The sequence below is a fragment of the Urocampus carinirostris genome, chromosome 3, assembly GCF_059441175.1.
Source record: "Urocampus carinirostris isolate Australia breed hairy pipefish chromosome 3, RoL_Ucar_1.0, whole genome shotgun sequence".
NCBI lineage: Eukaryota > Metazoa > Chordata > Actinopteri > Syngnathiformes > Syngnathidae > Urocampus > Urocampus carinirostris.
The window spans coordinates 6,985,396-7,001,599 of record NC_142351.1 but is presented as its reverse complement, the minus strand read 5'-3'; the positions used below and the strand labels follow the sequence as shown (position 1 = coordinate 7,001,599).

General features: G+C 40.1%; 1 protein-coding gene across 2 annotated transcripts in view; it reads right to left on the bottom strand.

Annotated features, from left to right (window-relative positions):
- The window catches only part of appa (amyloid beta precursor protein a), a 71,255-nt gene extending 56,888 nt beyond the window's left edge, over window positions 1-14,367 (bottom strand). For both annotated transcript variants that reach the window (XM_088330501.1, XM_088330502.1), the window contains exon 1: window positions 14,169-14,367. In XM_088330501.1, the coding sequence (XP_088186627.1) occupies window positions 14,169-14,228 (60 nt within the window). In that variant the 5' untranslated portion in view covers window positions 14,229-14,367. The remainder of the gene's footprint in view (window positions 1-14,168) is intronic.
- Window positions 14,368-16,204: the final 1,837 nt, after the last annotated feature.

Genomic DNA, 16,204 nt, shown 5'->3' with positions numbered 1-16,204 from the left:
TAAATATTATCCAAATTGTTCAAAATTGCACACACTGTGTTTTTATCGATATAAGAACATATGCGGGGGGTCAGAGCCCAATATTTCAAAAAAAAATTTTTTGACCCCCATTAAGGACCACCCTACTGCACACATCCACCATCCGGAAAGCGACAGCTTGGTCTTCTCTCTGCCATCGTCACTATGGCAACGGAGGCGACACCTTGATTCACATCACCTGGGACCCCTGAGCATCGATTTCATCATGATGTCCCTGGCTGTGTAATATTCAAGATTGCAAATTATGTACGCAAACCGTTTAGGAGCGCACGGGAAGTCAGAGATAGAGAGATACAGTGCATCCGGAAAGTATTCACAGCGCTTCACTTTTTCCACATTTTGTTATGTTACAGCCTCAGTCCAAATTGTATTAATTTCATCTCATCTCTCATCTCATCTCATTAGCCGTACCGCTTATCCTCATTAGGGTCGCGGGGGGGGCTGGAGCCCATCCCAGCCATCTCCGGGCAGCACGGCAGCGCAGTGGTTAGCGCTTGTGCGGCACAGTTCATGTCATGGGAACCTGTCGTGGGTTCAAATCCAGCTCCAGACTTTCTGTGCGGAGTTTGTATGTTCTCCCCGTGCTTGCGTGGGTTTCCTCCGGGCACTCCGGTTTCCTCCCACATTCCAAAGACATGCATTTCAGGTGAATTGGCCGGTCCAAATTGTCCCTAGGTGTGAATGAGCGAATGAGTTGTCTGTCCCTGTGTGCCCTGCGATTGGCTGGCAACCAGTTCAGGGTGTCCCCTGCCCACTGCCCGATGAATGCTGGGATGGGCTCCAGCCCCCCGCGACCCTACTGAGGATAAGCGGTACGGCTAATGAGATGAGATTAATTTAATCTCTTATCTCAAAATACTCCATTATGACAATGTGAAAAAGGTTTTTTTTTTCCTTTTTTGGGAATTATAAAATACTGTGAATACTTTCCGGATGCACTGTAGATATAGAGATATATATATATATATATATATATATATATATATATATATAAAAAATCTCTCTCTCTCTCTCTATATGTATATATATATATATATATATATATATATATATATATATATAAATAAAAGAGAAAGAAAGAGAGAAAGAGATATATATAGAGAGATAGATAGATATACAGAGAGAGAAATTTTATATATATATATATATATATAAATATATATATATGAGATATAGAGAGATATAGATAGAGATATATATAGAGAGAGATGTATTGAGAGATACAGAGAAAGAAAGAGAGAAAGAGATAGATATAGATAGAGATAGATTGAGATAGATAGATACTATATTCATCCCCGTAGGGAAATTCACACGACCAGCAGTATCCTTTTGTTGTTTATTAACAGATTAACAGGATGGCCTCGGGGCCCTGTATTTGTAGTTTAGCAACAGCGGAGTGGATGACGTCACACGCTAGGCCAAAAGTTCGACATCCCTGCAGCAGATGGAAATCTTTGTGCCCAGGGTTACACCACTTTGTGTTTACGTAGATAGCGAGCATCATGCTTTCTTATTCCACTTTCATTTCAAAAGAAAGCGATCGCCTCTTCTTTACACTTTACACCAACCATATTGAATGGATGCATGAGATGTCAAACAATAAAAATGTGAAAGTTCTTGATCTGTGCAGCCCTTTGAGACTCTTTGTGATTAAGGGGCGTCACAAATAAACTTGACTATTATTTTTTTATCCGTCCAAGCGTTCAATACTTGATATAGGACAAAACGAAAATTGTGTTTTTAAAAATCCAATTCATGGATGGTTCGAATAAAAGTACCGTATTTTCCGCACTATAAGGCGCACCGGGATATAGGGCGCACCCTGAAAAAATAGTTTTTGGTTCTATTTTTGACATACATAAGACGCACCGGATTATCAGGCGCTACAATGGGAACGTGGACAAAACAGTCAGATAGTTCAGTCCAACTTATTACCCCTTTAACATTCCCAAAGCTTGCAAAGACGCAAATACGTGTCGAGAACAAGTGCGGATGCGGTGTCCGTACGATGTCACTCAAAGGCATCGTTCCATCATTCGGAAGGTTAAAGTCTTGGGATTCAAGAAATGCCAACCATTCCTTAGTTTCTATTTTCTTTTTCGCTCGCAACTTTACTGTGCATATGACAATAAACACTTGGAATTGAGTTGAATTTAAAAATAGACACTCCATTCTATCCCTTATCTGCACCGCTTATCACAGAAACATCGAGTTCAGTCTGAAACAAGATACAGGGATAATATATAGCCGGAGTAGCTCACCGAAGTCGTTGTGTTCATAATAATGTGCAGCCAATGTCCTCTTATATCCGTAAGTGTAGTAAATCCAGGAGAATAAAATATTTACAAACAAAGTATAGTAAAAAATGCTTTCTGTATGTCGTCAACCACGTGCTATACACATTCATCTTTTTCGGCCAATTGCAGGCTTTGTTTTGCCGTTTAGGCCAATGCCAGCCTGTAAATGATAAAAAGGATCCGACCCTTGACCGCCAAATAACTTTAGCCAATAGTGATCGATTCGAATGATGATTTTACACATTGGTTAGCCAATGAAACACAGGTAAATAAATCCCAGCATACACCGCGGACTACTTGGCGTTCGGGGGAAAATCGAGTCGGCGGCTGCAAGTTAGTTGGAAGTCTTTGCGACTTAATGTTGATCCATAAATAAGGCGCACTGTATTATAAGGCGCATGGTCAGCTTTTGAAAAAAATAAAGGCTTTTAGGTGCGCCTTATAGTGCGGAAAATACGGTAATCGACCGATTCATCAATAATTAACACCCTTGTCAGCTGGAGCCCTATTTCAAGAATCCCACCACCTCATTGATGGTAGGAGTGGCAGAAAAGGTGATTGAATTCGACTCAAACCTGCACTCAAATTGAAGGTCAAACCCGTGCCTCGTTGTGAGCAGAGCATCATCAATCCCAAGGCGCGGCGTCGACATCAAGATCTCCACGTGAAATGGCAGCTACGCGCTCGAGTGTGCACAACCTACACGCCCGCTCTGCGTAAGAAGTCAGGTCACCATTATTCATGGAATCCGCCATTAACAGATGCCTACTCGCCAGCTGGGAAAGGAACGGCACGTAATCACAAGACACTGCTGACATGAACAGACCGGTGTCACATTTTGACAGTGATGGATGACGCTACTTATAGGGAAGAAGCAGGATGTCGTTTTTACCAGGGTTCCAACAACTCATCGATAAAATCGATGATTAAAGCCTTGGCGACGAGTTAGAGCAGGGGTGTCAAACCCATTTTAACTCGGGGGCCACACGATAGAACAAACATTCTGCCGGGGGCCGGACTAGTAGATTAAAGAGAAAGAAAAAGAGATAAAGAAATGAGAGAAAGAGGGAAGGAAAAGGAGAGAGGGCGGGACGAAGAAAGAAAAAGAGAGAGAGGGAGAAACAAAAGATACAAAGTCGTGAGAGGGGGGAAAGAAAAGGATAGGAAGAAAGAAATCCAAATAAAAATTGAAAGACAAAGGAGGGAAAAGAGAATAAAAAGCACGGAGGGTAGGAAGAGAGAAAGAGAAAAGTGAGAAAAGGAAAAAAGGAAGTTAGAGGAAAAGAAGTTAAAAGACACAGAGAGAGAAAGAGAAAGAGCAACAAAGGAAGAGAAAAAGAGAGACACAGAGAGTGAAAGAGACAGAGACAGTGGGAGAAAAGGGGTGGAAAAGAAAGAAAGAGAGAGAAATAAATACAAGTACAATGCTTTTGTTCAAGGCACCTGGCTTTGGCAACATCAAGTTGCCATATTTCAACCTGCAGCTTGTTTTTCTCTTGTGCTTCTCTGAGTGTTGTCTCGCAGGCCAGATTCAATCCCTGAGCGGGCCAGATCTGATTCGTTGTATCACATGGTTTAAGAGCTACTAAGTATGTTCTCATCTCATCAGCTGCACCGCTTATCCTCAGTAGGGTTGCGGGGGTGCTGGAGCCAATCCCAGCAATCATTAGGCAGTGGGCAGGGGACACCCTGAACTGGTTGCCAGCCAATCGCAGACTAGATATGTTAAATCGATGCAAATAGGAGTGCAGTGAACGTTGTAGTACCACTTTGGTCCGGCAGAGGGCACCGAGATCGTTTTTATAAAAAGGTTATTGAACATTGCATAGTGAAGGATTTTGTACATTTGACTATAAAGGATATTTTAAAATGAACTACAAAGTAAGTACATGTACTCAGTTCGATGCAGTAGAGAGATTCACTGACTGTTTTTCTTCAAAGAATATAAGAAGGTTAGGCTGTCTTGGAATGCATCAGACGTATACCTGAGTGCTGACGGGAGAACGCTAGACGCACAAGGACAAACAACGCGACGCCCTTTGGCAAGGCAGCGGCGCGCCCATGGGAGGGGTCGGCACGCCATTGTGCGGGGAGAAGATGGCCAATGAGAAAAAAGCTAAAGCTAGTTGCAGACACACAGCAAATTGGGAAAGGGTGGGATGTTTTTTGAGATGTTTGTTGAAATGTATAAATGATCATGGAGAAATCGGGGTGGGAGAGTCTTCTCCGGAAGGCACACTTACATCTGCTGCTGTGAATAAACCCGCCCCCATGCAGAATTGAAGGCCGTTTGATTATTCTCTTTTATACTCTCTCAAAAACCAAGCACGTATGATTGTTGGGTAAATGTAAATCGTGTTTGGTTAATGGAGTCATGGATAACTAATTTGAACGTTTTAATAAACGTTTGGTACATTTTTAGAGTTCAAAATCCAACAATAGTTACACAAAAAAATGGTAGTAACAAACAAATTGTTGCAAAAGTACATAGAAGAAAAATCTAACAATGAGTTGATGAAATAAACTAAAAAGGAAAAATAATAATGATGAAATGTTTAACTCAGAGGCAGCACGGCGGCGCAGTGGTTAGCGCGTGTGCGGCAAAGTTCTGAGGTCATGAGATCGAACCTCCTGTGTGGAGTTTGCATGTTCTCCCTGTGCTTGCGTGGGTTTTCTCCGGGCACTCTGGTTCCCTTCCACATTCTAAAAACATGCATTTGAGGTTAATCGTCCAGTTTAAATTGTCCCTAGGTGAGAATGAGCGAGTGAGTTGTCTGTCCCTGTGTCCCCTGCCCGAAGATAGCTGGGATGGGCTCCAGCACCCCCGCGGCCCTACTGAGGATAAGCGGTGCCGATAATGGATGGATGGATGTTTAACTCAACACAAGGGGCAGATTCTTAAGCATATGATGTATTATTTTCATTTTGAGAATGTTTATCGTATTCAAAGATTTAGCTCGAAAAAACAAAAACAAATTTGTTAACCCACTTTTCAAAACATTGTTTACATTTTTTATCTATTTTTTTGTGGGTAAAAAAAAATGCCACACTTAAAATAAAATATATTGCTCTTTTTATATGATAAGTCCAGATATAAGATGATTTTAGGATAAAGTGGTAGGGAAAGAGTATCTTACATATTTACAGGTGTATAATATACATTTCAATTAATTTTGGTTTATTGTTGAGTTAACTGAAAAACACTAGTATTTTTTTTTGTCTTATAATATAAAATAGTCCGTTGTTTTGTGCACTTTTTTTTGTAAATGTCCAAAACTATTTGAATAAAAAGGAGAAAGTTAAAAAAGGTCTTTAAGAAATAGGATTTAATCGATTATTTTATGTTGACAATATCTTTGTATTGTTTGCCCTCATGTAGGTTTTAGATCAGGGCATGGTGTCATAATAGTCTGTGGTTTGCAATAGTCTGTGGTCTGTGCAGCCCTTTGTGATTAAGGGCATCACAAATAAACAGGACTTGACTTGAGATTTTTGAGTTTTTCCTTGCCCTCATGTAGGTTTTAGATCAGGGGATGGTGTCATAATAGTCTGTGGTTTGCAATAGTCTGTGCAGCCCTTTGAGACCCGTTGTGACTGAGGGCGTCACAAACAAACAGGACTTGACTTGAGATTTTTGAGTTTTTCCTTGCCCTCGTGTAGGTTTTAGATCAGGGGATGGTGTCATAATAGTCTGTGGTTTGCAATAGTCTGTGCAGACCTTTGAGACCTGTTGTGATTGAGGGCGTCACAAATAAACAGGACTTGACTTAAGGTTTTTGAGTTTTTCCTTGCCCTCATGTAGGTCTTAGATCAGGGAATGGTGTTAGAATAGTCTGTAGTTTGCAGTAATCTGTGGTCTTTGTGATTAAGGGCGTCACAAATAAACATGACTTGAAAAAATAAATCAACCGATTCACAAATTATGAAAATAATCGTTACATTTTTGGCCCAGCACCACACATCATTGAAGCTTTGTCTAAGATAATCCTACCATGTCTGGAAAAAAACCCAAAAGATAGCGTTACATTGGAGGACTGTAGCCCTGGGTTACGACGTCCCAGCCTCTCACTTTAGATAGATAGATAGATAGATAGATACTTTATTCACCCCCGTAGGGAAATTCACACTTCCAGCAGTCTACCCTGTTGTTTATTAACAGATGAACATGATGCCCTAGGGGTGCTTGTAGCGGAGCGGATGACGTCACGCCAGTCCAAAAGTTCGACATCCCTGCGGCAGATGGAAAACTTTTCTTTGTGAAAATCCAGGGATACACCACCTCGTGTTAGCAAGTCCGCCTCCTCTCCGATTCCCCCCGGCTTTCGTGTCTCTGTTTAGCGGCGTTGAAGCCGGATTGCTCCGGGTAGCTCCGGGTGGCTACACGTTAGCGTCCGGAATGCTAAACGTGAGCCACGTTTCCGCAAAACACAGTGTAGAACAAGATTTTCTTTCATGCCCTCTTTACAGCATTTCTTTCACTATACGAAATCAACAAGTAATTGCTTTACGATCCCAAAAACATATATATATTATGTATAATTGAAACTTTACTGTGTTACTTCTCTAAGATGTTGGCCGGCTACAGGTCAATGTCATAAAAAATAAAGGTCTGCCATTGGGTTGCGTGACAGCATCATGAAAAGCAGATATTCTATTGGCTGAACTACATCCCACAATGCCTGTCTTTCTATATTCAGTTCAGAATACCGTGTGCTTTATAAAGACCTTGCGAGTCGATGACACAATACTGTATTTATTGTTCCCTATGGGTACCAAGGTTTGCAGTGTCCCTACAGTGAGAAGCAAAAACATGATAACCATGGAAACAAAGCTTGTGATTATGGAATAAAATGGCCTTTGTCATTATACAATCAGTGCAACGATTATCAAGCATATTCAAGAAGTATCACCCTAGCTAAGGAATATGGGCTTAATATCTTTTTATTAAATATAGTTTCGGCCATATGTTGACGTAATGTGAACACTTGTACAGGTTTTTGCATGCAAAGGGTGTCTTGAATTGTAAATGAAATATGACTAGGTTGTTATGAGTTGACTCACTATTTTAAGGGGTGAAGGATTTTATACGATTGAATAAAGGTTCCATTTATTGAGTGCAATGCAGATTTTCACCGAGTAGGCTATAGTTCAATGACAGGTCACGCCGTTCCAAATGCAGAATATTTTGACTAGCGAATTTTGATAACAGGACTCTGACGGAGGACGGCAGGCGATGTTTTGAGAACAAGGCCCTGATGACGTAGAAACGCTCGGTGTTGTTTTGAGTTTTCCAGACATCGCGACGGCCTGGGGGGGGGCTTCCTTGGCACGCCCATGGAAGGAGGCGAGACGCCATCTTGCGGGGAGACGTGGGCAGAGAGGAGAAAGCTAGAGGACTTCAGAGAAGGCTACACAAAGACTCGTGCGACACTAACGCGACTAATTCGGCCATTTTCGATGGAGTACACTTAGTTACATTTATAATGAAATCCAATCTGAAAATGACGGCTTTTGTTGTTCATCTTTTCCCTCAAGAAATGAGTGTGCATTGTTGGGTGAATGTAGGTTGTGTTTGGTTGATGGAGTCAGATAACTAATTCGAACAATTTGGTAAACGGTACATTTTAATATTTAAAACCGGGGGAAACAATTTGTAAACGAGTATCATTCCTGGTTAATGGCGCGATGACGGTAGAAACTTCAACCTGAGGAATGTGAGGAGCTTATTGGATTTTTAATAATGGACACCTGAAAAGGTGTTGAATTGCATCGGATCCCGGTTCTTTATTTTGACATTAACTGTATGTTGTTCGTTATTTTGACTATTTACATTACGGTCACCATTGGTCATCATCATTGTTGTTCTTTGATATCCACACCCTTTAAGACGGATTCGCTTTCTATAATCTAGAAGCTTAAATAAAATGAATAGAGCTCGGTGGAGGGCTTTGAGTTTGGAATTTCTTATTGGAGGTTTTGGTCCTCTCCTGTTCTCCTTGCAAGTTAAATAAATCAATTGATGTCTTCTCTTCTTATGATGAGGGTCTACTAAACTACAAAGGTAAAGTTGAGAGAATTGCAGAAGAGTGTTCAAGGTGACTGTATATTACTATTGCTTACACAAATTTATGAAATGTATAATAGGGGGTCACAGTAAAGCGCCTTCCTGGAGAACTCCCAAATCTGAAGTAGGATTTCAGGAGAGTTGAATTGAATCTGAATTCCCTGATTATTTCAACGCTTTGCCGCTTTCAGAGTTATAAGCGCAAAGCCCATCATGAGTCATGTAAGCCAAGGATTAGGAACAAAGGCACGGTTTCAGGTGGAGCCCGAATGATTCATTCCAGGTGAACTGACTACGAGGGGCATGTAGACACAGGGATAATGGAAAAGGCCCGATTCCAGAACCACAAAAACAACAGAAGAAATCATGTATAAGTACTTAGCAAATACTGCACAGATTTGCCCTTTCCTTTACTCTTCGGTCGGGACCATTTTAGACCATGAAAGCAAAAATATTTGGATTACTTTATCTTTTTGAGGGCCACATCAAACATTTTAAGACCAATTTTGACAAAACCGCCAAAGGGCTCTCTAGACGAAAGGGAATTCATCAGCGCGTTTTATTTCACTGTGTTACTTCTGTTGATTTAATAAAATCTATGAAATAATAATAATACCGTATCAATATTAAATTAGTCTCACTTTCCATTACTTAAAGAGTGTTGGGGCTCATTTTGCTGTCGATTTTGTCCTCAAGAATGGTTTCAAAACAGGGTGCAAGCAAAGTTCTTGCGCAAAAGTGTCACCAAATACTGCAAACGAGGATACCAATGTCTTTCATTTTGGTGCAGACAGCGCTGGGCAGAAGGTAAAGCGAGTGGTGAGCAAAGTGTGTATAGTTCCGGCCAGCCAGACTGCTCATCCAATCAATATGCTCAAGGTGCTTTTCTGGTTTTGGGGTGTTTACAATTTGATCTGTGGGTTTTTATTATAAAGTGTGAACAGATGTTGTGTTATAGAACCTTGTTATTTGTATTGAACCTCTCCAGCAACGGATTCATCCTACACTACACTTGAAGTGCAACAAAGTAAACAATATAGTAAAATAACAATCAGCAGTAAACGATATAAAGTGAGTTTAATAAATTAAATCTAACGCTCACAACCTGAGACAACTGGTCAAGTAGACATGGCCTACTGTACTTCAAATATATTGTTCACAACAAAGGTCGATAGTAAAACAATATGAAGTGTGTTTCACTCTGTAGCATAAATCACAGTCTCAAGTCACGACAACCGGTCAAGTAGACATATGCTACTGTACTCCAAATATTTTTTCAAAACAAAAGTAAACAGTTTGACAAAAAAAAAAAAAAATCACAACATCGTGTGTTTAACACTTCATTGTCAATCTAACAACCTGAGACAATAAAGACATTCTGTACTCCTTCCATCATGTGTCCAGCCAACCTTTTCAAACCAGTGATTGTGTCCGAGGAGCAGAAGATTCTCAAACCTGGCATCTGATAGGTTGTTCCTCAACACAAAAGACGCTTGGACCAAGGATTAACAGCAAATAAACTTTTGTGTACCTCAGCTTTCGCATAGCGCAGCTTAGCCTAGCGGTCAAAAAAACACTGACACTACAAGCATCGCTACCTACACCACCAAATTATCGTGCGCCGCCCCATGGACAAAAAAGGAATAACAATGAATGCCACGTACATTTTGGCTCCTACGGTCGCCATTCTTGAATAGACAGGGATGAAATAAACAAAGCAGAGGAAACTCGCTACGGTTGGTAGTTTCTTCAATTTATTCAAAATAACGCGCGTCTTTTGACCATAAGTATCAGTAAACGGTGTTGCAACTGCAGAAAACTAATGAGTTAGACACTGTTACTGGATTTGCATGTGCTAAAATAGCCTGAGAATAGAACAATTTAGTAAATATCACGCAAATTCCGTTTCATCTCATAACCAAGGGTACTCGTTAAAAAGACCCAAATATGACCCGCAAGCCATGGGTTCAAGACACCTGCACGAACTCCCCATCATGCTCAAACTATCCTTAACTCGAGTAATGAACACGTCAACATCATCATTTGAAAATGACAAGAGATATTTCCAATCGACAGATTTTTGTTCTAGTAACAGGCAGCTGAAGTGGATGGGGTTTGCGTACCTAATGGGAATAATGGTTTAGAACCTAGAATCAATATTCTTAACACTTCTTTTGTCTACATACTAGGCTAGAAAAACGTAGGTACTAAGTAATAAGGATGTAATCATATCTAAACATAACATGGAATGGGGATTACCACTTCTCAAGGTTTCTTATTCTCCTAATGCTGAGGTTTTTGAGTTTTTCCTTGCCTGCATGTTGGTTTCAGATCAGGGGTTGGTGTCATTGTAACCCATGCAGCCCAATTAGACATCTTGTAATCAAAGAGTGTCATAAATAAATGAGACTTGACTTGACATTGATATATAACCCCATTTTTTATTTCTCTGAATTCGGATCAGGCCCGCTAAGGGATTGAATACGGCCCGCGAGACAACACTCAAAGAAGCGCAAGAGAAAAATGAGCTGCAGCTTGAAATATGTAAACTTGATGTTGCCAAAGCCAGGTGCCTCGAACAAAGACACTGTACTTGTATTCATTTCTCTCTATCCTCTCTCTCTTTCTTTTCCACCCCCTTTTCTCCCACTCTGTCTCTCTCTTTTTCTCTTCCTTTGTCGCTCTTTGTCTCTTTCTCTGTGTTTTTTAACCTCTTTTGCTCTACCTTCCTTTTTTCCTTTTCTCTTTCTCTCTTCATACCCTTCGCGCTTTCTTTTCTCTTTTCTCTCCTTCTGTCTTTCTATTTTTCTTTGGATTTCTTTCTTGCTATCCTTTTCTTTTCCCCCTCTCTCACGACTTTGTATCTTTTGTTTCTCCCTCTCTCTCTTTTTCTTTCTTTGTCCCGCCCCTCTCCTTTTCCTTTCCTCTTTCTCTTATTTCTTTCTCTTTAATCTACTAGTCCAGCCCCCGACAGAATGTTTGTTCTATCGTGTGACCCCAGAGTTAAAATTAATTTGACACCCCTGATTTACACAGTAGTACTTTACGCGAGTGGGAGTGTTTTTAGCTAGGTTTTGTGTCAAGGCATTCCCAATAAATACCAACTACATTTTTTTCCGTATACAAGCAGCTCTGGAGATGCGTGCGACCACGGCTCCCTAGCGCTTTTACAATAAACCACAGTCCCAACAACCTCAACCAAGTAGAATGCCCAGCGATGCCGGGCCATTATGCTCGTCTACTAGAATATATGATAACACAATAATGCAGTTACTTACACATTGTGAACCACATGATTGAATAACTATCACAATATTGAGAGCGATACATAGTATTTACTGGTATAAAATGCAAATACTACATCAAGGGTGTCAAACAGGCGGCCCGCGGGCCAGATCAGGCCCGCTAAGGGATTGAATCTGGCCTGCAAGACAACGCTCAGAGAAGCACTCGAGAAAAATGAGCGGCAGGTTGAAATTTGTCCACTTGATGTTGCCAAAGCCAGGTGCCTGTCACAAAGACGCTGTACATGTATTTATTTTTCTCTCTTTTTTCTCTCACTCTCTGTCTCTCTCTTTCACTCTCCGTGTCTCTCTTTTTCTCTTCCTTTGTTGCTCTTTGTCTCTTTCTCTCTCTGTGTCTTTTTACTTTCTTTTGCTCTCTCTTCCTTTTTTCTTTTTCTATCTTTTCTCTCTTTCTCGCTCTCCCTTGCATTCTCCTTCTCTTTTTTCTCTCCTTTTCTCTCCTTCTCTCTTTCTATTTCTTTTTGGATTTCTTTCTTCCTCTCTCTTTCATTCCCCATCTCTCATTATATCTCTCTTTATCTCTTTTGTTTCTCTCATCCTCTCTCTTTCTCTCTTTTTTAGCTCTTTCTCTCTCTCTTTCTCCCTTTCTCCATTTCTTTGTTCCACCCTCTCTTGTTTTCTCTCCCGCTCCTTCTCTGATTTCTTTCTCTCTAATCTACTAGTCCAGCCCATGAGAAAATGTTTGTTCTATCATGTGGCCCCCGAGTTAAAAGGAGTTTGACACCCCTGTACTACATGCTATTTTATTTTTGCTGCTTTTTATGGACTTTTAAGTGTTTTTTAACAATACAAACATACATTTAATGTACAGGTTGAGGAGGTATCACAGTGTGATCTGATTTACACGCAAATACGGTTTATTTTTTACGTTGAGCACAAAACGGGGTTAGTGCCGATGAAAAGAACGTTGGTTTTTGGGGGGTTTTGATGACTACAATGACGTTGCTGCTAGCACATACTTGTTGCAATTTTGAGCTGTTCCTATCGATGATTATGATCTTTTTGTGTCAATGGGCTGCTTGTCTTACTTTTTTATATGTATATTTTTGCATGTTTTTCAGAAGCTCTCTGTCTAATTTGGTTGAAATCGTAAATAGTTGATTTTTTGCGTATCTATGGCACTAAAGTTTTTCTCAGTTAGCCGAACAGGAGCAGCCGGAATTACCATGACTCGTCTGATAAACCCGTCCTCTTGGATGCGACAGTAGGTGGCGGAAATGCTTCACGCGACAACTAGATATTAAGGACTGGAGCCACCATCGGAGTCATGTTTTACTTTCATTCATCTAAGAGCTGGGTTTATTGAGTCAGACTGCCGGGAAACGTGGAAATCGAAATCATTTCAAGCATTTTTAAACGATTCACCCAAAACTCAAGTATTCTAACGTTGAAAACACGTCAAATTTCAAGGATTTCAAGCATCCGTACGAACCCTGTACGTTGACCGAATGGAAAAAAGAATCCAGGGGGAATGTGCCGTTTTAATTGAATTTCTTCTTTTTATAATACTTAAACGTCTGTTGACGAAAAATAAAAGGAAATAAGGAGGAATGGAACAACAAGCATCCGCGTCTTGGCACCTCTCGAGGCTCTCTCGACTCTGATAATGCTGCAGTGCACCGCCGCCATTTTAATTCGCTTTTTCTCCCTTAAACGAGCGAAATGCGTTCCAAACTCGCTCAGGCGAAACACCTTGCCACGTCTACGCGGGTTGTCATAACACCGTTAGCATATTTGACATAAATATATACAAATACACAAGTATATTGGATAAGCGTCATGTTAAATCCCCAAAACACGCCCACTCGCCTAAAATTACCTTTCTCCTACGGGAGAGCGATACATACATTATTCGCTTTTCGTGGACATTTTAGCTTTAAACGGGGACCGTGTCAAGTTTACTAGTAACAATATACCAGTTATGTATTATATAAAAGTACTAACTTGAGATAAAACTACCATTAAATCCACCACAGTTGTCAACATGCTCTCAAACGATGGAAGGAAAAACCGCTGCCACAGGTTTGATGTGAGGCTTACGCCACATCACACAAAGAAATGAGTGTTAAAGAAAGTAGATATTTAGACAAAAAGCTTGTTTTAAACATGAATTCATATTGAATGTACATGATGCTTGATGACATTTTACGATGCGGTATTTTCTTGGTCCAGCGCATCCAACAATGAAAGGGGAAAACGGTGTGGCGGCTACTTCCGCTTTCACAAGTAAAAGCATAATAGTTTGAAATTAATCTACACCATTACGCACACGCTGTGTTAAGTAAAAAATCCACGTAACATAATGTTAACTATTTGGGAAGTATTGGCGACTAGCACCCCGTTTTTGACGTGATTTTGAGATTTGCGGTTGAGAGGCATGGTTCCGGTTTCGATATGGTTACCATTCGCGAGCTTGACGGTCGCTTTGTATCATGCATTGTAGCGGTAAAAACAGCTTCTTACCTCGCCAGCCAGGCTCGACGCCACCGCGGCCAGTAGCAAGAAAGCCACTCGCTCCTCCATGATCTTTTCACCAACCAAACGTTGATTTAATCGCGGTTTTAACGAGAGAGAATATGGCGTGTGTTCCGTCCTGAACAGTCGTTTTTGTGAGTCCCGAGGACGCGCACAGCTGCTCAGTGCCGATCACGTGACCGCGGAGGTGCTGGAGCGGCGTGCGCGCGCACGACGATGTCGTCATCGATGCGTGCGCGTTCGTAGAGTGAACAGTTTTTTTACAAGGGTCCCTAGGGGCCCCAAGTAAAAAAGTATTGTGCCGAAAATAGGCACCCTCTGCGTTGATCGTTAGCTAGAAAGGTAAACAGGTAAAACACTAAAATGGAGCTAGCTTGCTAGCCAGAAAGGAGGCCAACATTTCCGTTGATAACAAGCAAAAAAGAAATTAGCTTGATAGCATGCAAAAAAAAGTCGATATCGAGCTAGATATCTTGCTAAATAGGAGGGAAGATTTTAAAAAAAACTAATAGGGAGCTAGTTAGCTAGCTATTAGAGAAGAAAAAAAACTATTAGTGGAATGAAAGTTCAAAACAAAGCTTTATTTCTAGCAAAAAGTCAAATGTTAGCTGTATAGCATGCAATAAAAGGTAAAAAGCTCGATAAATATCCTGCTAAATAGCTAAAAATGTAGGATGATAAAAACAACTACTAAGAAGCATTAGACCGAGTACTCTTTCATCCACACGCTTGCCCAGTTCTACTACTACTAAAATGGCGGCGCCCTCTGTTGGCTGCGGCTGCATCGGCTCGCTACAACGGGTCAGGTGTATCGACATTTCGTTCTGTGTACATTGTTACAAAGAATGACAATACAAAGGAAATTATTATTATTATTATTATTAGTTGTCTCTTTACTCTCTTCTTCTTTTATAGTAAAAAAAAAAAACAGCGCCATTATATTTTAGGGTTAGTATACCCTTTTCTTGACCAAATTCAAACACTTTAAACGCTATATTTTATTTTTTTCCAGAACTGTCAAAGGAAGAAATCAATCGCCGATTGAATTAATGGTTTTATGTTTCACTATTATGGCTAAAGTTTCTTGCTGCTAGCACATACTTTGTGCTATTTTCAGCCGTTCTTATCTATGATCTAGGATCATTTTGTGTCAATGGGCTGCTCTAAACTGACACGAATTCTGACATTCTGGTTTAACAATGCACACGCAGATTTAACTACGTTACACTTGTTCTCCAAAACACCAACAAGAAGATTCTACAAAAATACTACTTAAAAACTGATTTGGAAATACATTAATTATACTTCTAATGAAATACTAATACATTATACTACAATATAAAAAAACTACTAGAGAAATATTACAACATAAATACTACTACAAGAGCTTTACAACAGAAATACTGCAAACTACACCCATAGTGATACTACAAAAATTCACCTGTAGAAATATCACAAAAATACTACAAAAATAAAACTACATTCACACTGTACTACAAAAATACTGCAGAAAAAACGCAGATATACTGGACAACAAACATTCTTATATGGAAATACTTCGAAATACAACTGAGATGATACAAAAATACTAAATATAATAATACCACAGTAATACTACATAAATACTATAATAACAAACTCTTGGGAGGTCGGTGGTTCGCGCCCCGGCCGAGTCATTCCTAAGACTTAAAAAGTGGTCGGCGGCGCCCTCTGTTGGCTGCGGCTGCATCGGCTCGCTACAACGGGTCAGGTGCAATCGACATTTCTTTCTGTGTACATTGTTACACAGAATAACAATACAAGGAAATTATTATTATTATTATTATTATTGTAATAATACCAAAATACTATGAAAATACTACAAATACAACAAAAAAAATCTACTTTCAAAATACAACAAAAGTACTACAGAAATACAAAAAAAATACTACTATCGAAATAATACATAAAACTGACTTAAGATATACTACAAAAATAGTACAAAAATAAAACTACAGTAACAACAAAAAAACTACGGAACGTCA